The sequence below is a fragment of the Heloderma suspectum genome, chromosome 1 (assembly GCF_057233095.1).
Source record: "Heloderma suspectum isolate Gila_16-S chromosome 1, 16-S_ref, whole genome shotgun sequence".
NCBI classification, from domain to species: domain Eukaryota; kingdom Metazoa; phylum Chordata; class Lepidosauria; order Squamata; family Helodermatidae; genus Heloderma; species Heloderma suspectum.
Window position 1 is genome coordinate 78,280,955 of NC_139458.1, and position 25,876 is coordinate 78,306,830.

The 25,876-nt window shown below is 44.6% G+C and overlaps 1 protein-coding gene across 26 annotated transcripts in view; it reads right to left on the reverse strand.

Moving 5' to 3' along the window:
• The window catches only part of RAD51B (RAD51 paralog B), a 575,587-nt gene that overhangs the window by 401,328 nt on the left and 148,383 nt on the right, over positions 1 to 25,876 (reverse strand). For 3 of the 26 annotated variants that reach the window (XR_014789868.1, XM_084848164.1, XM_084848114.1), the window contains one exon: positions 12,687 to 12,749. The exons of the other annotated variants lie outside the window; for them this stretch is intronic. Coding sequence is in view for 2 of the 3 variants with exons in the window: in XM_084848164.1 (XP_084704290.1) it covers positions 12,687 to 12,749 (63 nt within the window). In the remaining variant the exon portion in view is untranslated. The remainder of the gene's footprint in view (positions 1 to 12,686; positions 12,750 to 25,876) is intronic. 26 annotated transcript variants of the gene reach the window in all.

The following is a 25,876-nucleotide window of genomic DNA, read 5'->3' on the forward strand; positions in this document are numbered from 1 at the left end:
CAAGTGGCTGCAGTGTCCAGAAGTGCTTCTTACCAGTTTAGGCTGATACACCAGCTGCGGCCCTGTCTGGAGAGGATGGACCTTGCTTCAGATATCCACGCACTAGTCACATCCAGGCTGGACTACTGTAATGCACTATACATGGGGCTGCCTTTGAAGATGGTTCAGAAACTTCAGCTCATGCAGAATGTGGACGCCCAAGTATTGGTGGGTGCAAGGCAATTCGACCACATAATGCCTATACTGCATCAGCTGCACTGGTTACCGGTGTGTTTCCAAGCCCAATTCAAAGGGCTGGGTTTGACCTTTAAAGCCTTAAACCATTTGGGACCAAGTTGAATGACCGCCTTCACCCATATCAGCCTGCCCGTACTTTAAGATCAGAAAGAGAAGCCCTTCTCACTTGCCCACTTGTGAGGGCAGTCAGGTGGGTGATCACACGTGAGAGGGCCTTCTCCGCAGTGGCCCCACACCTGTGGAACAAGTTGCCATCAGAGGTCCATCTTTGCAGGCTTTTAGGAAGGCCTTGAAAATATATTATTTTACCTTGGCCTTCTCTTGAAATGACTGCTATTGTTGCTGTTACTGCCGTTATCGTTGTTGCTGGTTTTACTGTTGGCTTTTATTGTTGTTTTTATTGTTTTTATTTTTTTATCACTTTTAATATTTTAACTGTTCTATGTAGTTCATAGCTGTAAGCCACCTTGGGTGGGCTTCTGCCATGAAAGGTGGCCAAGAAATATTTTAAATAAATAAATTTAGAAGTAGCACCCAGTGTGGGTTGGGGATTTCTCGCAGGTATTTTCCTGATGCCTTGCCTCCTGGCAGGACCAGCTCCAGGTTCAAGTAAGCCTCTGAAAAAGTTCCATCTGGAGTCCTGCTGACAGCACACCCTCAAGGGTGAGCCCAGTCTGCAGATATCAGCAGTGATGAGCCATTAGCAGATGCCCAAAGATGTCAAGTACTGATGCCAGGCCTGCTGTCTGGAAGCCTTACATGAATTCTCTTCCCCAAGTGGGATACTAGGCTCACAAATGGTTTCGATCGATTTGATCATAGCCTATAAGTACTAACAACATTATTTTGGAAGGGAATGCCAATCAGTTATTCTATTCTAAAGACAACTAATGAAGCCACATTATTTGCTCTGTAGTTACTTTCAAATAAGCTAGAAGCTTTGGGGAAAAAATAGAAGTCAAGAAATACTGCTGTAACCTGAACACTTGGGATACGTTTACACAGACTCATGTGGGTTTGTTACCCTTAACTGTATTCCACATAGATCTTTCATGAATGGTAAAGGGTTTTATTAACAGTTTAGCACACTTCTTTTTCTGGGAAGGCCTTCTCATATGGTTGCCCTTCTCTGGCTTCTTCCCCATAGCTCCTCTTTTCTTTCAAATAAACTTGTTCCTCTTCTACAGAACAGAAACACTTTGTTCCACTATTCCATCTTTAGGAAGGAGTGTTTTTGAGGCTAAATTGTTTTTTGCCCCTCTGCTAGGGCTAATGTATTTTGTAGCTTGGTGCAGCAGCACAGTGGAACCAGCTGAGTCAATACAATATGTACCAACCGAAAAAGGAGGGTGGTGGACATATTTCATGGATTCTTCTCATTCAGAAGAAAGCATGTTTAAAACTCACTGAGGATGTCTGCTCAAAAACCCAGAAAACAACCACACATACTAATATGAGTACAACCTACTCTAGGTTTTCTGCCAATTCATAACACCTCCACTATGACTAGGTCAAGATGACTGAAAGGGATGCAAGCTACATACCCAATTCCAGTATCGTCTAACTTCCCGCATTTATTTACTAACTAGGCACAGCTTCATTTGCTGAATCTAACCAAAATTACACCTAAATGCAGGCAAATGTTTGCTGGACACTCAGGATATTATAAATTTTCCTTGTGGTAAAAGTAAAAAGAAAAGTAAATAGAGTAACTACTTAACGAATATCGCTTTCTCTGGGAACTGGGGTTCGGAAAAACAAAACATGTCATAATACATATGAAAAGGTTTTTCAATTAACATGTCTGTTTTGAAACCAGGATTACACGATAGCAGCTCCCTTGCAAGACTCTGCCAACATTTCAGTAGCGCTTGAAAAGATACTGTTGACCAACTGTCTCATTTCCCCATAGATCTACATCTGTCCTCCTCAATTTGGAGCTCATCCAGCAAACATCTGGAGTTATTTTTTTCAGAATTCCAGAATTCAACAAGAAAAGGTATAAGAATGTCTTATCAACATCAACAGCTAGGAAAAAGTACAACACAAGAAACCTTGTGAAAGCAGAAGTGCAGCATCTGCATAAGTCAGGGGGTTTCCATAAGTTTTAAAAAAAAAAAGCTTGGCTCCCTTGCTAAGATGCTCTCTGCTTTTTATAGAAGTACCACAGACCAATGATGATCATTTATTTTGACAGCACATCTGTTCTCTTTGACTTCACTGTGCAACTGCCCCAGATAAAAGTAAAATCACTGAGGTCTGGTCTACAGCTGAGACATTTTTCTAAATGTAAACCTCAGCTTGTCAAGTTAGCCACTTTATTCACACATAAATTAGATGGCGACAGAGTTTGAGATGGCAGATTCAAGATTCTGACCCTACTATACCCGGATACATATCCTGAATTCCCACTGTGATACTTCAACCAGTCCTATCTCCAGAACTCAGTAAGCATAAATTCAGAGTACGGTACTTATCAACAAACACATACATAATTGATGTAACTAAGTAGTTTAACAGTGACGGGTGGTTTTGATATAACAGACCATCAACAGACACATTTTGATGCATAAAAATGTCACTTAATTTTCTGAATGTGTGTCTAAACAAATAAAAAGGTGTTCCACACATCTTAGATCTCACAGCAACTGAGATCTCAAAACAACAAAGCTAGGCCAAGCAACAAACAGGTATGGGTCAATTCACAGAAGGATTCCTCTAGCTATACTGTAAGGTTAAGAAACTTCATAAAACAATACAGGACCAGGACAATGTGGGGCATATTTGCTGTTCCCAAGCACTCCATCCTCCCCATCTGGATTTGGGCCTGAAAGACCAAGGAAAACTGTGGGTGCATGGAGGATAAGCTGCAAACAAGCACAATTTATGAAATTGCACAACATCATTACTATCACAGAGCACATCTGTTAAAGCATCAGCCTAAGCCTCCAATTTCCTGGCTTTGTGGAGCTTGAGCCAACATGAGATCGTCTTAATTGCAGTCTTAAAATGGCAGGTTTTTTAAATCACTGAATATCATAGTTACACGGCTAATTGCCATGGAAGTGGAACTCATTTGTACCATCTAAGCTGAAGAAGGCTTCAACGAATTGTGTATTTTTTAAATGAAGTCTGTGTCCCTCCCCCGCTGGTAATACTAGCCTCAACCATGTTCCACTGGCACTTCTGGATTCCCCAGGTCCCTTTCAGGAAGCATCTGGCCATTTCTACATCTTGTTGTTGTTCAGTCGTTCAGTTGTGTCCGACTCTTCAAGACCCCATGGACCATAGCACGCCAGGCCTTCCTGTCCTGCGCTCTCTCCCGTAGTGTGCTCAAGTTCATATTCATTGCATCAGTGATACTATCTAGCCATCTTATCCTCTGCCGTCCCCTTCCCCTTTTGCCTTCCGTCTTTCCCAGCATCAGGGTCTTTTCCAGGGAGTTTTCTCTTCGCATTAGGTGGCCAAAATATTTGAGCTTCAGTTTCAGTATCTGTCCTTCCAATGAGCACTCAGGGTTGATTTCCTTTAGGATGGACTGATTTGACCTCCTTGCAGTCCAGGGGACTCATAAGACTCTTCTCCAGCACCACAGTTCAAAAGCATCAATTCTTCGGCGCTCAGCCTTCCTTATAGTCCAGCTCTCACAGCCATACATTACTACTGGGAAAAGCATAGCTTTGATTAGACGGACCTTTGTCGGCAAGGTGATGTCTCTGCTTCTTACTATGCTGTCTAGCTTTGCCATAGCTTTCCTCCCAAGGAGCAAGCATCTTTTAATTTCATGGCTACAGTCACCGTCTGCGGTGATCTTGGAGCCCAAGAAAATAACATCTGTCACTGCTTCCATTTCTTCCCTTTCCATATGCCAGGAAGTGATGGGGCCAGATGCCATGATCTTAGTTTTGTTAATGTTGAGTTTCAAAAGAGCTTTGCACTCTCCTCTTCCACCCTCAACAAGAGGCTCTTTAGATCCTCTTCGCTTTCTGCCATTAGGGTGGTGTCGTCTGCGTATCTGAGGTTGTTGATAATTCTCCCAGCAATCTTTATTCTGACCTGCGATTCATACAACCCGGCGTTTCTCATGATGTACTCTGCATATAAGTTAAATAAGCAGGGCAACAATACGCAGCCTTGTCGTACTCCTTTCCCAATTTGGAACCAATCGGTTATTCCATGTCTGGTTCTTACTGTTGCTTCTTGACCCTCGTACAGGTTTCTCAGGAGACAGGTAAGGTGGTTTGGTACTCCCATCTCTTTCAGAATTTGCCAGAGTTTGTTGTGATCCACACAATCAAACGCTTGAGCATAGTCAATGAAGCAGAAATAGACGTTTTTCTGGAATTCTCTTGCTTTCTCCATGATCCAGCGATTGTTGGTGATTTGATCTCTAGTTCCTCTGCCTCTTCGAAACCCACCTTGTACTTCTGGTAGTTCTTGGTTCGCATACTGCTGAAGCCTAGCTTGTAGGATTTTGAGCATCACCTTGCTGGCATGTGAAATGAGCGCAATTGTACGGTAGTTTGAACACTCTTTGGCGTTGCCCTTCTTTGGAATTGGAATGTAAACTGACCTTTTCCAGTCTTGTGGCCACTGTTGAGTGTTCCAAATTTGTTGGCATATTGAGTGCAGCACTTTAACAGCATCATCTTTTAGGATTTTAAATAGCTCAGCTGGAAGACTGTCATCTCCGCTAGCTTTGTTGTTAGTAATGCTTCCTAAGGCCCACTTGACTTCACTCTCGAGGATGTCCGGCTCAAGTTCAGTGACCGCACTATCATGGCTATCAGGGACATTCAGATCTTTCCTGTATAGTTCTTCTGTGTATTCTTGCCACCTCTTCTTAATCTCATCTGCTTCTGTTAGGTACCTGCCTTCTTTGTCCTTTATCATGCCCGTCTTGGCACAAAACGTTCCCTTGAGATCTCCAATTTTCTTGAAAAGATCTCTAGTCTTTCCCATTCTGTTGTTTTCCTAGATTTCTTTGCATTGTTCATTTAAGAAGGCCTTCTTTTCTCTCCTTGCTATTCTCTGGAAATCTGCATTCACTTGGATATATCTTCCCCTTTCTGCCTTGCTTTTCGCTTCCCTTCTTTCGTCAGCTACTTGAAAAGCCTCATCAGACAGCCACTTGGCTTTCTTGCATTTCTTTTTCTTTGGGATGGATTTCGTTGCTGCCTCCTGAACAATGTGACGGACCTCCGTCCATAGTTCCTCAGGCACTCTGTCTATCAGGTCTAATCCCTTAAATCTATTCCTCACCTCCACTGTATTTATTTATTTATTTATTTATTTATTTATTAAATTTATTAATCGCCCATCTGACTGGTCACCCAGCCACTCTGGGCGATGTACAACCCACCATAAACAATTTAAAACAATAAAATTTTACCATAAATTTTTTTTTTAAAAAAAATACCCTAACCCACCCCAAATGCCTGCCTGAACAACCATGTTTTTAATGCACGACGGAAGCTCATTAAAGAGGGGGCATGACGGAGTTCCCTAGGGAGGGAGTTCCACAGAGTGGGGGCCACCACAGAAAAGGCCCTCTCCCTCGTCCCCACCAGTCTAGCTGTCCTGGCTGATGGGACAGAGAGAAGGCCATCCGAGGCTGATCTTGTTAAGCGGCCTGTCTGGTGTTGCTGGAGGCGCTCCTTAAGATAGGCTGGGCCGGAACCATATAGGGTTTTAAAGGTCAAAACCAACACCTTGAATTTGGCCCGCAAAACAACTGGTAAGCAGTGCAACTCCTTCAGCACTGGAGTGATGTGATCTCGCCGGCGGCTGCCTTTAATCAGGCGAGCCGCCGCGTTCTGTACCAGCTGCAGTTTCCGAACCGTCTTCAAGGGTAACCCCACGTAGAGCGCATTACAGTAGTCTAAACGAGAGGAGACCAGGGCATGTACTACCGATGGGAGCAGATGGTCGGGAAGGTAGGGGCGCAGCCGCCGTATCAGATGGAGTTGATACAGCGCTGTCCGGCTCACAGCTGACACCTGAGCCTCCATGGACAGCTGGGAGTCCAAAATGACCCCCAGGCTGCGGACCTGGTCTTTCAAGGGTAGCCGTACCCCATTCAACACCAGGTCAACATCCCCCAGCCTCCTCTTGTCTCCCACCAAAAGTACCTCGGTCTTGTCAGGGTTCAGCTTCAGCTTATTCCTCCCCATCCAGCCACTCACCGTCTCCAGACATTTGGACAGGGATTCTACGGCCAACCTTGGTGAAGATTTGAATGAGAGGTAGAGCTGAGTGTCATCCGCATATTGATGACACTGTACCCCAAACCTCCTGCTGATAGCCCCCAGTGGCTTCACATAGATGTTAAATAGCATCGGGGAGAGGATGGAACCCTGTGGCACCCCACAAGTAAGTGGCCACGGGTCCGAAACCTCCTCTCCCAGTGCTACCCTCTGGTACCTGCCAGAGAGGAAGGACTGGAACCACCGCAATACAGTGTTTCCAATGCCCAACCCCTCCAGGCGGTCCAGGAGGATACCGTGGTCAACAGTATCAAAAGCCGCTGAGAGGTCGAGGAGAACAAGGAAGGAGCATTCACCCCTATCCAGAGCCCTCCTCATATCATCCACCAAGGCAACCAAGGCCGTTTCTGTCCCATGCCCAGGCCTGAAGCCCGACTGAAATGGGTCTAGATAATCAGTTTCTTCCAAGTGTGCCTTCAACTGCACCGCCACCACCCGCTCAATCACCTTGCCCAAAAATGGCAAATTTGAGACTGGGCGAAAGTTGTTCAGAACTTGAGGATCCAAGGAGGGCTTCTTTAAGAGCAGTCTTATCACTGCCTCCTTGAGGGCTGATGGCATCACTCCCTCCTCAAGGGAGGCGTTCACCACCGCCTTGATCCCCTCACCCAGTCTCTCTCTGCAGCTCATAATGAGCCAAGATGGGCAAGGATCAAGTAAGCAGGTGGTCGGCCTTACAGATGAAAGCACCTTGTCCACTTCATCAGGAGGAAGAAGCTGGAACCGATCCTACAAAACCGGTTTGCCACAGGCCGCCTCTTGCTCACTAACTGTATCCACAGTGTGCAGAGTAACACACCTAATCTGATCAATTTTATCTGCAAAGTGCCTTGCCAAAGCCTCACAGGAGGCCTTAGAATGCTCCAGTGGTTCCGGAGCCACAGGACCGACCAGGCTCCGGACCACTTGGAACAGCCTCCTGGGGCAGCACTCTGCAGACGCGATGGAGGCAGCATAATATTCCTTTTTTGCTGCCTTCACCGCCACGTGATAGGCTGAAGATACAGCTCTAGCCCGTGTCTGATCGTCTTTGGAGCGAGACTTCCGCCACCGGCGCTCTAGCCGTCTCACCTCCTGTTTCAGAGCTCGTAACCGCGGATTGAACCATGGTGCAGTCCGAGCCCTGTTCAGGGGGAGAGGGCGTTTCGGAGCCACCTGATCTAATGCCCCAGTGATTGCGGCATTCCAGCCACCCACCAGGGTCTCGACCGAGTGGCCGTTGGCATGCCCCAGAGAATCCCCAAGCGCGTTCAGGAATCCATTTGGATCCATAAGACGCCTGGGGCGGACCATTTTAATGGGTCCTCCACCCCTGCGGAGGGGTTGTGGAACCGAGAAGTCCAACATCACCAGATAGTGATCTGTCCATGACAAGGGGGTGGTGGATATACCCCCGACTTCCAGATCACTCCCCGCTTCTCCAGAAACAAACACAAGGTCTAGTGCATGACCGGCTACATGGGTGGGCCCAGTTAGAATATGGTGCAGCTCCCAGGAGGCCATGGTCTCCATGAAGTCCCGAGGTGCTCCTGTGAGGATGGCCTCCGAATGTACGTTGAAGTCCCCCAACACCAGTAAGTTAGGGGACTGTACACGCACATCAGAGACCACCTCAAGCACCTCGGCCAGGGAGTCAGTCGTGCAGCGGGGTGGACGGTAGACGAGCAGAATCCCCAGACTGCCCTTCGGGCCCAACCTCCAGTACATGCACTCAGCAACCTTGGTCTCCCGGAGAGGGGGTCTGGTGAAGACCAAGGACTCTCGGTAGATAACAGCCACTCCCCCTCCCCGATCCCCAGCCCTCGGCTGCTGTGCATACGAAAATCCAGCTGGACACATGGCTGCAGGGGTTGGAGCAGCAGCCTCGGCCAGCCAGGTCTCCGTAATACATGCCAGGTCTGCACCCTCATCCAGGATCATGTCATGGATGAGGGAGGTTTTCTGGGTAACAGACCTGGCATTGCAGAGCAGCAAACGAAGGCCAGAAGATGGGGTCACGCCTCCCCCAGCCATCCTTTGGCTCTGGACAGGCCCGGAGCAGGGGACAGATACTACACATCTCTCCCTTGTTCCCCTTAGCTGGCATGGCCTGCCCCTAGCGCTCCGCCAGCGCCTGCCGCCCAGCCTCGGTATGTGCTGGCCCCCAACACTCCCCCCACTGCCTCCATCAGGTGGACACATGCCCCCTCGCTCCCGCCTATCAGGCAGGCTACCCACCCCTAAAAACACAACAAAATCCCCCCCAACAAAATAAAACAACAAATAAAACAATTAAAATCCCCTTAAAAATGCCAGGCAGGAGTCCACAAGGAAGGCCTGGTGGTGGTGGCAGCGGCGGCGGCAGCAGGCCCAGCGGCGGCAGCAGCAGCAGGCCCAGCGGTGGCAAGCACGCCTCTTCCCCGGTGGTGGTGGTGGTGGTGGCTTCTCCTGCAGGCCCTGGCTCTCCCAGGCCACCTCAGCCAGCCAGCTTATGTAGCCCCTCCAGGGAGGGGCAGGTGGAGCAGCACAGCTGGCTCGGTACCTGGGGGCCTGGTCCTGCAGGGACTGGCGGTCTGCCAGGCAGAAGTCCACAAGGAAGGCCTGGTGGTGGTGGCAGCGGCGGCGGCAGCAGGCCCAGCGGCGGCAGCAGCAGCAGGCCCAGCGGTGGCAAGCACGCCTCTTCCCTGGTGGTGGTGGTGGTGGCTTCTCCTGCAGGCCCTGGCTCTCCCAGGCCACCTCAGCCAGCCAGCTTATGTAGCCCCTCCAGGGAGGGGCAGGTGGAGCAGCACAGCTGGCTCGGTACCTGGGGGCCTGGTCCTGCAGGGACTGGCAGTCTGCCAGGCAGAAGTCCACAAGGAAGGCCTGGTGGTGGTGGCAGCGGCGGCGGCAGCAGGCCCAGCGGCGGCAGCAGCAGCAGGCCCAGCGGTGGCAAGCACGCCTCTTCCCCGGTGGTGGTGGTGGTGGCTTCTCCTGCAGGCCCTGGCTCTCTGTATATTCATAAGGGATATGATTGAGGTCATACCTGAATGATTTAGTGGTTTTCCCTACGTTCTTCAATTTAAGCCGAAATTTTGCAACAAGAAGCTCATGATCTGAGCCACAGTCAGCTCCAGGTCTTGTTTTTACTGACTGTATAGAGCTTCTCCATCTTTGGCTGCAAAGGACATAATCAATCTGATTTCGATATTGACCATCTGGTGATGTCCATGTGTAGAGTCGTCTCTTGTGCTGTTGGAAAAGAGTGTTTGCTATGATCAGCGTGTTCTCTTGGCAAAACTCTTATTAGCTTTTGTCCTGCTTCATTTTGTACATCAAGGCCATGCCTGCCTGTTATCCTGGTGATTTCTTGACTTCCTACTTTAGCATTCCAATCCCCTGTGATGAAGAGGACATCTTTTTTTGGTGTTAGTTCTAGAAGGTGTTGTAGGTCTTCATAGAACCGATCAACCTCAGCTTCTTCGGCCTCAGTGGTTGGGGTATAGACTTGAATTACTGTGATGTTGAATGGTTTGCCTTGGATTCGTATTGAGATCATTCTGTCGTTTTTAAGATTGTACCCCAGTACTGCTTTTCCCACCCTTTTGTTGACTATGAGTGCGACTCCATTTCTTCTAAGGGATTCTTGCCCACAGTAGTAGATATGATGGTTACCTGAATTAAATTCGCCCATGCTTGTCCAGTTTAGTTTGCTGTTTCCCAAGATGTCGATGTTCAATCTTGCCATCTCATGTTTGACCACCTCCAGCTTACCTTGATTCATTGATCTGACATTCCAGGTTCCTAAACAATATTGTTCTTTACAGCATCGGATTTTCTTTTCACCACCAGACACATCCACAGCTGAGTGTCCTTTCGGCTTTGGCCCAGCCGCTTCACTCTTTCTGGAGCTACTTGGAAATTCCCTCTGCTCTTCCCCAGTAGTTTATTGGACACCTTCCGACCTGAGGGGCTCATCTTCCGGCGTCATCTCTTTTAGCCTTGTGATACATTCCATGGGGTTTTCTTGGCAGGAATACTGGAGTGGGTTGCCATTTCCTTCTCCAGTGGACCACATTTTGTCAGAACTCTCCGCCATGACCTGTCCGTCTTGGGTGGCCCTGCATGGCATAGCTTATGGCTTCACTGAGTTACGCAAGCCCCTTCGACACAACAAGGCAGTGATCCATGAAGGGGTTTATAAAGCTAATAGGTCTTAATTGCCCATTCAACAGGAAGCTACCCCAAAATACTTTGCATTAAAACAGGGCAGCTGAGCTCAGAAGGGACAGGAAGCCTGAGGGAGGGGCAGATGATGTCATCATCCCTGCTAATCAGAAAGTCCCAGTGCTTCAACCCTAGAGCCCTGACTACACCACTTGCAGCACAGCTCAACTAAGTTAAAGAAAGAAAGGAGGGAAGAAAGCCACCGCCAGTGACTTCATCTCATAGTAAGAATGTCCTCACCCCCCAATGGGAATTGTGCCATTGTACCCTATTTATTTTAAATTTTATTGAGGGTAGTAATGAAGTTTATTAATGGAGGTAATTAATTCAAGGCAAATTGATTTTGGAGGAGAAACTGGATCACTTGGGTGGGAAATTAATAAGAGTAATTATTTGGGTGATCTGGGATGGGGTACAAATTAACTGAATAATTTATTTGGGCTGATTTGGATGGGAAATTTGTTTCCTTAAGTAAAATTTCAAGTCTAGTAATTATTTCTAAATGTGCATATGTACATATAAATTTGCATGCGCACATTTTATACAAATATGAGCCCTGGCATAGGTCTTTTTAGTACCTAGCAATTCCCCTGAGAAGAAGCCCCCATGTTATTGTCACATATATTTGTTCTATATTTGTTTTATAGTTAAAAGGTTTAGCAGTTCTCAGTGTAGTTCTCATGACAAAATCCAAAACATCACAATCACCATGTTTTCCTTAAATAAGAAGAGAGTTCCTGAACTTCACTTGGCCAAAAACCATCAGTAGTGAACTTATTTCTTTATTTATTTATTGAAAAGATTTGTATACCACACTTCATCCAATAGATTCCATGGCAATAAAGAGCTAACATCAAAGAACATTAAAATGTACAATAAAACCATAACATTAATGATAAACTGAGGCAGCAATTAAAAACGTAGAGCAGGGTAAGGCATTTCTCAAATGCAATTAAATGTAAATGTCCACATGTCAAAGTCAGTCTGTCAAATCAATCAATCAATCAATCAGTAAATCAGAGGGTAATGGACCAGAACATGCAATGCAAGCTCTGAACTTGTGGTTGGGACATTTAACACTTTCTGGAGAGCAAAATATTATAAACAGTAAGATTCTAATATCTACCCTTATAAGTACGTTTTCCACATTACTGAATTGTTTCAAAGGTTATTCATCTGAAATGTAGCCAAATACTTCAGCAGCTTTAATTTCACTTTCAAATGTAATACAGTGCAGATTTGGAAAATACAAATACCTTTAAAGAAAACCATATGGTGAAAGCAGAGTCCTTTAAGCTTTCCATAAACACCTGGAACTCTTTCCCTTCTGACTTTAAATATACTTGGGGTTTAAAATTATTTTTCATGCTCATGTCATCATCTTTCTTGTATACAACCCCTCGCCCAAATATACCTATGTACAGCATACTTGCAGTTAAACAAATGTGCCTGTGAAAACTACCTCTCTTTCATTTTATCTGCACGTCTTCAAAATGAAGTAAATACACCTAAAATACAGCATGGATTTTTCTTTGTTATAATAATGTTATATAATAATAATGTTATAATAATTAAACATAATTAAGGTAGGCAAAATAGTTTCCAACGCTTTCCATTCCTCTTTAACATGTATAAGCAACAAGAAATACTTACCCTAACAGAGAAATGTGTAGAAACTTCTGGCCCAAGGAGTTATGATGCACAATGCAACTCCTCAGCCCAATTTAAGACATGTAACAGCCTTCTCCAACCAGGCAACCTCCAGATGTGTAACACTACAACTCCCACCATCCCCAGCCAGCATGGCCAATATCCATGCTGGGTGGGGATAATGAAAGTTGTAATCTAACACATTGGGGGGGACAGGTTGGACAAGGCTGCCACTGAGGTGTAGTGGTTAGTATTGGGCTGGGACTTGGGAGATCTGGGTTCTAGTCCCCACTTGGCTATGAAGTTCACTGGGTGACTTTGGGACAGTGACTGACTCTCAGCCTAACCTACCTCATAGGGTTGTTGTGAGGATAAAATGGAGAGGAGGAGGTCCATGTAAGCCGCCTTGGGTTCCTTGCAAGAGGAAAAAAGGTGGGATATAAATGTAATAATAATTAAAAAATAAATACAGAATATGTTGAGATGGTTTCATTAAGTGGACCAATATTTTAGTTGAAATTTAAACAAACACAAACCATAACATTACATAATACATTTCACAACCCAAAAGGAGGAGGGAAGTGGTAGGGGGCTGGCCCCTCCCCTTAAATCTTGACAAAGTCACAACTTGAATTTAGATGGCTGAAAGCAGTTTTTAAAGACTGTGAAAAAGTTTATTTTAAGAAAGAGACCTCACAAAAAATACCTTAAGTATTACAAAGCAAAACGAAGATAGCAATGGTAGTGAAGTTCAAAATATAACTACAGAAGTAATCAAATGACAGCGTTTATTTATGCATAGAAGTTTAAAGAGCTGAAAAGTTTTAGGTTGCCTAGGTCAAGAAAAAACACAGATGATTTTTTCATATGAGAAATATAACCTACCTAAGTGTTGCCACTGGATAGGAAAAACACAAAGCCTTCTGTTTTATGTTGGGACAAGTACAAGGTAAGATATATCAGAACGCAAGCGTCTGAAAAGTATAGGAAACGGCAATAATTATAGGTTCATGGAGAAAGACTAAGAAAAATACCTTCTTTGGAATGGTTTTAGAAAGTTTTAGAACAAAGAATACATGAAAACTAAGTCAAATCATAAACTGAAAGATCATGGTGATTTTGCAATCTGAAGTATTTGTCATGGAAATCAGTATTTTATTGCAATATGGTTAAAGGCTGATTATCCAACACACAGTTTTTCTAAAGTACAGATGAAAGGAAGTCAGGAAATTCTTCCCAACAGTTTTTAGCTGATCAGATTTTTAAAGCTATTTTGATATTTATCTTCTGCTTTTAGAATTGTTGTAGCTTTTAAATTATTTTTCATACATTTTCTTTTAAATGATGTTATTAGTTTTATTATTGGTCTTATTGTGTTTGTTTTTATTAATTCCCAGCCTCTAAACTTGTGCAAATTTCCCTCCTTTTAATTCCCAGCCTCTAAATTTAGGCAAATCTAGAGGTTGGGAAGTAAAGCAAGGGGAAATTTGTGCAATAGTACTCTTTTCCAACAGCAGAAGAGGCGACTTTACACATGGACATCACCAGATGGTCAATATCAAAATCAGATTGATTATGTACTTTGCAGCCAAAGATGGAGAAGCTCTATACAGACAGTAAAAACAAGACCTGGAGCTGACTGTGGCTCAGATCATGAGCTGCTTCTTGCAAAATTTCGGCTTACATTGAAGAACGTCGGGAAAACCACTAAACCATTGAGGTATGACCTAATCATATCCCTGATGAATATACAGTGGAGGTGAGGAATAGATTTAAGGGATTAGACCTGATAGACAGACTGCCTGAGGAACTATGGACGGAGGTCCGTAACATTGTTCAGGAGGCAGCAACTCAATCCATCCCAAAGAAAAAGAAATGCAAGAAAGCAAAGTGGCTGTCTGATGAGGCTTTACAAGCAGCTGAGAAAAGAAGGGAAGCGAAAAGCAAGGGAGAAAGGGGAAGATATAACCAACTGAATGCAGAGTTCCAGAGAATAGCTAGGAGAGACAAAAAGGCCTTCTTAAATGAACAATGCAAAGAAATTGAGGAAAACAACAGAATAGGAAAGACTAGAGATCTCTTCAAGAAAATCAGAGATATCAAGGGAACGTTTTGTGCAAAGACGGGCATGATAAAGGACAGAGAAGGCAGGGACTTAACAGAAGCAGATGAGATTAAGAAGAGGTGGCAAGAATACACAGAAGAACTATACAGGAAAGGTCTTAATGTCCCTGATAGCCATGATAGTGCGGTCACTGAACTTGAGCCGGACATCCTCGAGAGTGAAGTCAAGTGCGCCTTAGGAAGCATTACTAACAACAAAGCTAGCGGAGATGACAAGTCTTCCAGCTGAGCTATTTAAAATCCTAAAAGATGATGCTGTTAAAGTGCTGCACTCAATATGCCAACAAATTTGGAACACTCAACAGTGGCCACAAGACTGGAAAAGATCAGTTTACATTCCAGTTCCAAAGAAGGGCAACGCCAAAGAGTGTTCAAACTACTGTACAATTGCGCTCATTTCACATGCCAGCAAGGTGATGCTCAAAATCCTACAAGCTAGGCTTCAGCTCCCCTTCATGGATCACTGCCTTGTTGTGGCGAAGGGGCTTGCGTAACTCAGTGAAGCCATAAGCTATGCCGTGCAGGGCCACCCAAGACGGACAGGTCATGGCAGAGAGTTCTGACAAAATGTGGTCCACTGGAGAAGGAAATGGCAACCCACTCCAGTATTCTTGCCAAGAAAACCCCATGGAACGTGTCACAAGGCTAAAAGATATGACGCCGGAAGATGAGCCCCTCAGGTCGGAAGGTGTCCAATATGCTACTGGGGAAGAGCAGAGGGTATTTCCAAGTAGCGTCAGAAAGAGTGAAGCGGCTGGGCCAAACCCGAAAGGACACTCAGCTGTGGATGTGTCTGGCGGTGAAAAGAAAATCCGATGCTGTAAAGAACAATATTGTTTAGGAACCTGGAATGTCAGATCAATGAATCAAGGTAAGCTGGAGGTGGTCAAACATGAGATGGCAAGATTGAACATCGACATCTTGGGAATCAGCGAACTAAAATGGACAGGCATGGGCGAATTTAATTCAGGTGACCATCATATCTACTATTGTGGGCAAGAATCCCTTAGAAGAAATGGAGTAGCACTCATAGTCAACAAAAGGGTGGGAAAAGCAGTACTGGGGTACAATCTTAAAAATGATAGAATGATCTCAGTACGAATCCAAGGCAAACCATTCAACATCACAGTAATTCAAGTCTATGCCCCAACCACTGAGGCCGAAGAAGCTGAGGTTGATCGGTTCTATGAAGACCTACAACACCTTCTAGAACTAACACCAAAAAAAGATGTCCTCTTCATCATAGGGGATTGGAATGCTAAAGGAGGAAGTCAAGAAATCACCGGGATAACAGGCAGGCATGGCCTTGGTGTACAAAATGAAGCAGGACAAAAGCTAATAGAGTTTTGCCAAGAGAACATGCTGATCATAGCAAACACTCTTTTCCAACAGCACAAGAGGCGACTCTACACATGGACGTCACCAGATGGTCAATATCGAAATCAGATTGATTATGTCCTTTGCAGCCAAAGATGGAGAAGCTCCATACAGTCAGTCAAAACAAGACCTGGAGCTGACTGTGGCTCAGATCATGAGCTGCTTCTTGCAAAATTTCGGCTTAAATTGAAGAACGTCGGGAAAACCACTAAACCGTTCAGGTATGACCTAAATCATATCCCTGATGAATATACAGTGGAGGTGAGGAATAGATTTCAGGGATTAGACCTGATAGACAGAGTGCCTGAGGAACTATGGACGGAGGTCCGTAACATTGTTCAGGAGGCAGCAACGAAATCCATCCCAAAGAAAAAGAAATGCAAGAAAGCCAAGTGGCTGTCTGATGAGGCTTTACAAGTAGCTCACGAAAGAAGGGAAGCGAAAAGCAAAGGAGAAAGGGGAAGATATACCCAACTGAATGCAGAGTTCCAGAGAATAGCAAGGAGAGACAAGAAGGCCTTCTTAAATGAACAATGCAAAGAAATCGAGGAAAACAACAGAATGGGAAAGACTAGAGATCTCTTCAAGAAAATTGGAGATCTCAAGGGAACGTTTTGTGCAAAGACGGGCATGATAAAGGACAAAGAAGGCAGGGACCTAACAGAAGCAGATGAGATTAAGAAGAGGTGGCAAGAATACACAGAAGAACTATACAGGAAAGATCTGAATGTCCCTGATAGCCATGATAGTGCGGTCACTGAACTTGAGCCGGACATCCTAGAGAGTGAAGTCAAGTGGGCCTTAGGAAGCATTAGTAACAACAAAGCTAGCGGAGATGACAGTATTCCAGCCGAGCTATTTAAAATCCTAAAAGATGATGCTGTTAAAGTGCTGCATTCAATATGCCAACAAATCTGGAACACTCAACAGTGGCCACAAGACTGGAAAAGGTCAGTTTACATTCCAATTCCAAAGAAGGGCAACGCCAAAGAGTGTTCAAACTACCGCACAATTGCGCTCATTTCACATGCCAGCAAGGTGATGCTCAAAATCCTACAAGCTAGGCTTCAGCAGTATGCGAACCGAGAACTACCGGAAGTACAAGCTGGGTTTCGAAGAGGCAGAGGAACTAGAGATCAAATCGCCAACATTCGCTGCATCATGGAGAAAGCAAGAGAATTCCAGAAAAACGTCTATTTCTGCTTCATTGACTACGCTAAAGCCTTTGATTGTGTGGATCACAACAAACTGTGGCAAATTCTTAAAGTGATGGGAGTACCAGACCACCTTACCTGTCTCCTGAGAAACCTGTACGAGGGTCAAGAAGCAACAGTAAGAACCAGACATGGAACAACCGAGTGGTTCAAAATTGGGAAAGGAGTACGACAAGGCTGCATATTGTCACCCTGCTTATTTAACTTATATGCAGAGTACATCATGAGAAATGCCGGGTTGGATGAATCAGAGGTCGGAATTAAGATTGCCGGGAGAATTATCAACAACCTCCGATATGCAGACGATACCACCCTAATGGCAGAAAGCGAAGAGGATCTCAAGAGCCTCTTGTTGAGGGTGAAAGAGGAGAGTGCAAAAGCTGGTTTGAAACTCAACATTAAAAAAACTAAGATCATGGCATCTGGCCCCATCACTTCCTGGCATATAGAAGGGGAAGAAATGGAAGCAGTGACAGATTTTACTTTCTTGGGCTCCAAGATCACCGCAGACGGTGACTGTAGCCATGAAATTAAAAGACGCTTGCTCCTTGGGAGGAAAGCTATGGCAAACCTAGACAGCATAGTAAGAAGCAGAGACATCACCTTGCCGACAAAGGTCCGTCTAATCAAAGCTATGGTTTTCCCAGTAGTAATGTATGGCTGTGAGAGCTGGACTATAAGGAAGGCTGAGCGCCGAAGAATTGATGCTTTCGAACTGTGGTGCTGGAGAAGACTCTTACGAGTCCCCTGGACTGCAAGGAGGTCAAATCAGTCCATCCTAAAGGAAATCAACCCTGAGTGCTCATTGGAAGGACAGATAATGAAGCTGAAGCTCCAATATTTTGGCCACCTAATGCGAAGAGAAAACTCCCTGGAAAAGACCCTGATGCTGGGAAAGACTGAAGGCAAAAGGAGAAGGGGACGGCAGAGGATGAGATGGCTAGATAGCATCACGGATGCAATGAATATGAACTTGAGCACGCTCCGGGAGAGAGTGCAGGACAGGAAGGCCTGGCGTGCTATGGTCCATGGGGTCACGAAGAGTCGGACACGACTGAACGACTGAACAACAACAAGGCTTCAGCAGTATGCGAACCGAGAACTACCAGAAGTACAAGTGGGGTTTCGAAGAGGCAGAGGAACTAGAGATCAAATCGCCAACAATCGCTGGATCATGGAGAAAGCAAGAGAATTCCAGAAAAACGTCTATTTCTGCTTCATTGACTACGCTAAAGCCTTTGATTGTGTGGATCACAACAAACTCTGGCAAATTCTTAAAGAGATGGGAGTACCAGGCCACCTCACCTGTCTCCTGAGAAACCTGTACGAGGGTCAAGAAGCAACAGTAAGAACCAGACATGGAACAACCGACTGGTTCAAAATTGGGAAAGGAGTACGACAAGGCTGCATATTGTCACCCTGCTTATTTAACTTATATGCAGAGTACATCATGAGAAACACCGGGTTGGATGAATCACAGGTCGGAATGAAGATTGCCGGGAGAATTATCAACAACCTCAGATACGCAGATGATACCACCCTAATGGCAGAGAGCGAAGAGGATCTAAAGAGCCTCTTGTTGAGGGTGGAAGAGGAGAGTGCAAAAGCTGGTTTGAAACTCAACATTAAACAAACGAAGATCATGGCATCTGGCCCCATCACTTCCTGGCATATAGAAGGGGAAGAAATGGAAGCTGTGACAGATTTTATTTTCTTGGGCTCCAAGATCACCACAGACGGTGACTGTAGCCATGAAATTAAAAGATGCTTGCTCCTTGGGAGGAAAGCTATGGCAAACCTAGACAGCATAGTAGGAAGCAGAGACATCACTTTGCCGACAAAGGTCCGTCTAATCAAAGCTATGGTTTTCCCAGTAGTAACGTATGGCTGTGAGAGCTGGACTATAAGGAAGGCTGAGCGCCGAAGAATTGATGCTTTTGAACTGCGGTGCTGGAGAAGAGTCTTATGAGTCCCCTGGACTGCAAGGAGGTCAAATCAGTCCATCCTAAAGGAAATCAACCCTGAGTGCTCATTGGAAGGACAGATCCTGAAGCTGAAGCTCCAATATTTTGGCCACCTAAGGCGAAGAGAAAACTCTCTGGAAAAGACCCTGATGCTGGGAAAGACTGAAGGCAAAAGGAGAAGGGGACGGCAGAGGATGAGATGGCTAGATAGCATCACGGATGCAATGAATATGGACTTGAGCTGGCTCTGGGAGACAGCGCAGGACAGGAAGGCCTGGCGTGCTATGGTCCATGGGGTCACGAAGAGTCAGACATGACTGAACGACTGAACAAGAACAACAAATTGTTCCGAGAGCCGCAAAAGGGGTGGGGGAGCCAATAACTCCCCTTTCTGGACTTGCTGGTGACTCGGGGAAGTGTTGATAGGGAGGAGGACAATGAGAAGTGTCAGTTCAACACTTAAAAGTTAGAAGATTACATTGCCAAGTGGGCAATACTGTCCCCCATCCCCTATGGTGCACTTATTTCATTCACATTTTTTTTTTCTTTTTTGTGCTTCTGTATTGTGCAAATAGATTCCTCCTTTCTCTTACTATTTCCCCCTGGTCCTTCACAACCGTGTGCAAATCAGCCTATATGCAGCCTCATTTTCCTTGTATGCTCCCTACTCTGCTTCGGAGCTCCCTTTCACAGCTGAAACATACAAGGAAATTTAAACAGCAAAACTATACATATTGGACAGCAGAATCTGTGTTCTTCTGCACTTGCAAAAGACCAGGGGAAAATGAAAAAACAAAACAAAAAACAATCCTGAAAAAAGAGTAGCACTGGAAAAAAAACACATGGCAAATGAAGGAAATGCTTCGAAAATGGGTAGCAATTGGAGTGGGGAAGGGGCTGGGACAAGGAGACAAGACAGGTTGCCACACAAAGGACACTGGGATATGTGTAGGCAGTGGGCTGAAGGACTGAGGGGAAGACAAGCCATGCCAAGCCGCCCATCATCTGCCAGGGAGTAACATGGGTTGGTGAGCAAACAGCCAACCCACCATGATTTATCCTAAGCATGGCTTATTGTTATGTGTGAACTGAGGCACTGTGTGTGACAGTCATTAGGCACAGACTTCACTATGGCTTACGCATAGCACTAGTGAATGAAAAATTAAGAGTACAACTAATGATCTGGGGAGTCAGTAGTGCCATCAAGAATGAGAGAGAGAGAAAGAGAGAGAGAGAGAGAGTTTAAACCACTTTTTATGCCATTAATTCCTTTATCAATAGGCTACAAACGCACCATTTATTTGTTTCTTACCACTGTTCTCTAAAAACATAGAACCAAGACAGGTTGCATATTATGAAGGAAATAGAAATACCTTAAAAATTAAGATTCCCCTAGCATTACTTCAGTGCCAGTCCATGAAGCTGGCAGTCCTATCTTACTTAGAATGTTGTGTCTCAGCCTTTCTCCAAGAAGTTCATTGTGGGAATCCCAGGCCAAGCAGGAGTACTTGCCAACCTCTTTGACTTGTACTCTTTGACAGTTCCCTGGTTAATAAAAGAAACCAATCACAAAAAACTACCTATTGCTTGCCATCACCCCAAATGGCCCACCCTCCTTTACTTTTTATGTGTTTAGGATGCCTTAGAGTGCAATCCTACAGAATTGATGCTTGTAGGACAGCGGGCTTTGAGATCACAGCTTTCCATCCATGCTAAGCCCCACAAGAGGAACAACAGAGGCTTTTATGTTTCCCATTCCTTCCAAAGAGCACTTAATGCTAGATGGACCTCTGAGCCCATCTAACACACTTACGCTGTGGGTGGGACAGAAGCTGAGAGGCCTGTGGATCCAGCAAATCCACAGCCTTCTCCTCTCTCCTCCCTACCCACCACCACACACCTGTTCCTCCCTCCCCATCCTCTTTTGAGGTCACAACTCCAGCCTTGGAAAAGGAGCTGCTGCAGAGCTTTCTGCAGTGATGGGGGGCAAGGAGGGAATCCCTGCTCGAATTCCCCCCACCCAGGCTGTAGCTGTTTATGGCCTAATGGAGCGGGGAGGGGGGAGGAATCCGCAGCAACCTATGGCCCCTCAGACAGTATCTAGAAGTCATAGGATTGCTCTTCTAATTTCTCATTCAAAACTAAAATCTCTGTTTACCAATAATATATGGTGCGAGACTAGTCTTGTTATCAAATCAATAGAATTCAAAACATAACAGAAAAAGCATTCTAAAAAGTTCTCTGCCTTTTGGGTCTTGTGCTTGCTTGAGATACAGAGTTCAAAGGATTCAATTTTCAAATGCTGGGTTACATTAACTGGAAGAAAGTGGCCTCCATAAGCCCTAAGCGTATGTTGTCCAAGAGCAAGGAAGCAGGAACTGGAATTTTGCCCCAGAGCAACAGATCATTCCAAAACGAAAGCTAAATTAATATCAGTCTCCCAGGACCTAGGTGTCTGGGGAATGGAAAACACTTCAGAATTCGTCAGCTTCCATGTTTGCTGCTTGGGACGTGTTCTCACAAAACTTCAAGAGGGAGAACTTCTAAAAAAGATATTAGAGCTAAGCTATAACATGAGCTTGGGCAACCTACTCTTGCCTGATAACAAATGTTATCATTTTTATCAGAGATTCTAGGAAAAATAGAATGCCTACCCAACACTTTCTCCAATGGAAGCCCAACCAGTTTCCTCCAGCTAGTGCAGAGGTGACAAACACAGACAGACATTCCACTAAGACTGACTCCTGAATGTCTTTCTTTTGAAATGGACCTTGGGCATTTTAAAAATGGAAGCCAGTCATGTCAAGCTGCCCAAACCTTAGCCATCCTGGGTTAAATATGCCGTATATATCACACCCATCTTTTGCTGACATTCCTACATCAGAATAAGTTATCCCCATCCCATGTTACTGCACAAACCCTAATAACAGGGCTATAAATCTGAGGTTTAAAAGAGTAGCACTGAGTTAAATAAACTCTTGTGCTGCCTTGCTGCAAGAAAGCCATTATCCCCAAATTTAGTACCATTGCAAGACGACACTGGTTTTTACACTGCTGTGAAAAGACAACAGTTGCCCTATTCAGACATAACATGGGAAAGGGTGGTTAGGCTCACCATGGTGCATGGTGGTTACCACTAACCACGCCACATGCTCCTGCCACACGTGCACGGAACCACGGCCCACAGCATGATTAGCCTAGCCATCCTCCATCCCACAAAACCCCACAGTCAACTGGCTGGGCCACCATGCATCCCAATGGCCTCAGAGGAGCAAGTGGCCTTCTTGCGGCCACCACAGGTGGCCATCTTCAGCCAGTGCTGCAGCCGCCACCTTCCCACCATTCATGTCTCTAATCTTGCGTAAATAGTGGCTTTACGGCTATCATTTGCATAAAATACCTTTTATGCAGAATAATGAGCTGCCATTTTTATGCAAAATGACAGCTTGCTAGAGGACCGGGCAGCCACATACATCTCAAAGGATGCTTGCTGGGTTGTCCAAGGGCTCATTCAGCGTGACAAGCAGGGGTGCCAGTGGGGTCTGCAAATCCCAGTCTCGCAGGCCGAGAGGGGGGTGGGGAGTCTGTCAGATTCCATCTCTGTATCAAACACCTGCAACATCCCTAGCAGGGACCTTTCCACTTTCTGCAGAGGCCGCAGGTATTTGTGCCTGGGAGCGCAGAGGTCTCAAGGTCGCTGTGCTTATAACACCAGCATAGGATTGAAAACATCTTTGTTCCCCATGCACTTCTCCAATTTCGTACTGTGGGCAGGGATGGAGAGTGAGGAGGCTGGCTCTTGGCTGCCACGTCATGTGTTGCTAGGCAGATTTCAACCATGGAGATCTCATGTGCTGGTGAGAGCAGCAGGGCCATTTTCAGCTGCTCTTGCTGTGGAGCTCTATGGCAGTGCTCAGATAACCAAGGTGGCCCTTCACACATCACACTAAGCCACAGTTAGGGGTGCTAACCCTGCTGCAGCACGTGATTAGTGAGTGTGGTTAAACCATGGTTATATAGCCACCATGGTTAGAAAAAAGCCTTATACACAGCACGCTAAGCCATCATAGTTAGTTCAAATACTTATCCACCATGGCTTACCATTATGTCTGAACAGGGCCAGTGTCTACAGGAATAGATGACAAAGATATGCACCATTATTTTCAATGAAACAACCAAACTCCACCAAATTTAAATCTGGAATGTTTTCAGCCATCCAACTAAAAAAAAAAACACTTCTATTTGAGGAGTTGGACACTATCATGATACAACTATGCGGGACATTTAACCAGTTTCTGAGAACATTCCACTAGGAGGAGGAGTAATTTGGGGGCATTCTTATTCATATATTCTTGAAGCATTATTGTTCATTTTATTTCTACTGTAATCTTAATTTGTTGCTGTTATGTCTGAATAATATTGTTCTCATACTGTCATTCTGGGTTCCATGATGTCTATCTTTAGGACTGAAGACAACAGAAATGAAACCCCAAGGGTTTAATATGTTTTATATACAAAGAAATCACCAACGTGGGATGTGGAGTAAGAGACAAGCACACAACTAAGGGACATAATCTTGCACAACAGGATGTGGCTACCTGAAAGGTAGAAATTTCTGAATGCTTCTAGGAAAGTCTCCCTACCATACAGTTGTAGAAACGTGCTGGGATCATAAATTGCTACTCAGAGAACTTCTAATCTCAGTGTTAAGTCTCATCCAAATAACCCACACAGGGTAGGCTGCATGGCATTCAATATGTCACAAGAGAAGAGAGGGTTGAGTTGACCTTGCCAGCAGTTTAACCTGTGGTTCCAGGAAGTCTGGGCTGTACCCTAAAAATCCACTGTACCACTGCCACTCTACATTTGGGCGTGTTGATGATCTATAACACTTTTGACTGTAAATTCTGTTGGGTTAAAAGAAAAACTTTATTGGGATTTTGGAAGCTAAAAGGGAAAAGAAATATTTACTAGATGTTGAGATGTTTTTCTTAATTGTGTTTTACCCCCAGAACCTCTATGAGTGTACTGATGGAAACATTTTGATAGTAGTTTCATGTATCATTTCATTTTGAATGAAGACCACTTTCTTTAATGTTTTTATATAGTTTGACAAAATATGTTTTGCAAGTTTATTTTAACCTCTAAAGCCTTCTGTACTCAAGCTGTTGCATTAGTTCATCACAGGAAGAGGCCTCTTTGGCTTGCTCATGAGTACTATAATTGGCCTCAGGTACAAATTTGTTTTCTGGTACAAGCTTTGACGGGTTGTAAAATTTTAACTTCTGTCCAAACCACCACATATTTATTTAAAGAGTTGCTGTTATTAAAGAAAACTGTCAAAAAGTGTCTAATATATAAGTTACTTGGCAACTGCACACAACAGACCCATATATATAAAAAGCAGGAATATGATTTTGTTGATATCACGGTTTAGTTGCCTTGCATAACACAAAATATGGACACAGTATTTATATTAAGTTAACAAACCCATTTAGCTAATATCTGAATAAATCAGATGAAAAGCTATTGGCTGGATTGTCCAGTCCTACCATGTGTAAATTATGTAACTCAACAGAAACCAATGCAGCAACACTAAATTTCAAGTATTAGAATCTACTGGACTAAATCCAATGTCACACCAGTGGACTGAACGTTTAGAGCAAACAGTGAAACAGCAGCATATAACCGAATTATTATTTCAACATGAAACAGCGGTTTCAGGCTACCTGAAAATTTTTCCAATAGTGTCCCCAAAACTTACCTTTTGTTGTCCATGCTCTTTGTAGCCTTAATTGGGGGCAATATCGGCACCTTTTTGTTTACAATAGCTCTTCTTAATAACCTAAGTTACCCATTGCGTTCTGAGGAGAGGTAACCTAGGTGGAGAGGTGTGATGACTCGCCAACCCATTGTGGATACAATAACCCCAAGAACAAGCCATGGGTTGTTGGGGTGGCTTGTTGCCCACGGGAATCAGTCTGGGTTTGGACAACCCAACAACCTGCCATGGCTTGTCACCCATGATGGGTTGTCGTGTCATGTGAACCCAGTCACTGGGGTTTACTTCTGAGTAAACATGTATAGGATTATACTGTGAGCTTCTAATAAAATATAAAAAACTTTTTCATTTTTGACCATTCCTCAGAGAACCAAACCTGAGACAACACTTCTTCAAGGTGTGTTTGTGTCTAACAAATGAAATGTGATTGCTTTCACAGATCAAAATAATGAAATGATATGTGTATAATTATATAATTTCATAATTTATTCTGCTTGATGTGATTGTGCAGAATTTGGCTTTCCAGAGTGCAAAATTTTCTCTTTGACATGAACTAAATTAAGGTCCCTAATCCAAAGACACCCAAGGAAAAATAAAATAAAATAAGAATCTGCATCAACATTCCTTTGTCAGATTTCTTTGGTAAAACCAATACAATGGCTGTATTTTTTCAAACTGTCATTAAGGCTGCAGCCCCATACACGTTTGCTTGGGAATAAGCTCTACTGAACTCTATGGAGTTTACTTCATAGTAAACACATATAGGGCTGCAGTGTATGCGTCTTGTGATCAATTAAATCTCTAAAGATTGCCCTTGTTCCAAGTAATGAACCTGGCTTTGTCCAACTATGACTAAGAACTTGGTCACTGAGAAGCCTCTGAGTTGAAATTTAACTGTACTGCACACAAAGCATGTCAGACAGTTGAAAGGCAGATATGTTGCAGCTATAGGAAATCCCCATGTTGTTGGCCCATATAAAATTCAGTCTATAGTGTAGAAACAACAGTGCTATCTGACAGCAAAAAATTGCCCAAGACTTCTCAAGGTTTCACAGCGCAGGGCTAAAATTTCTGTTACAC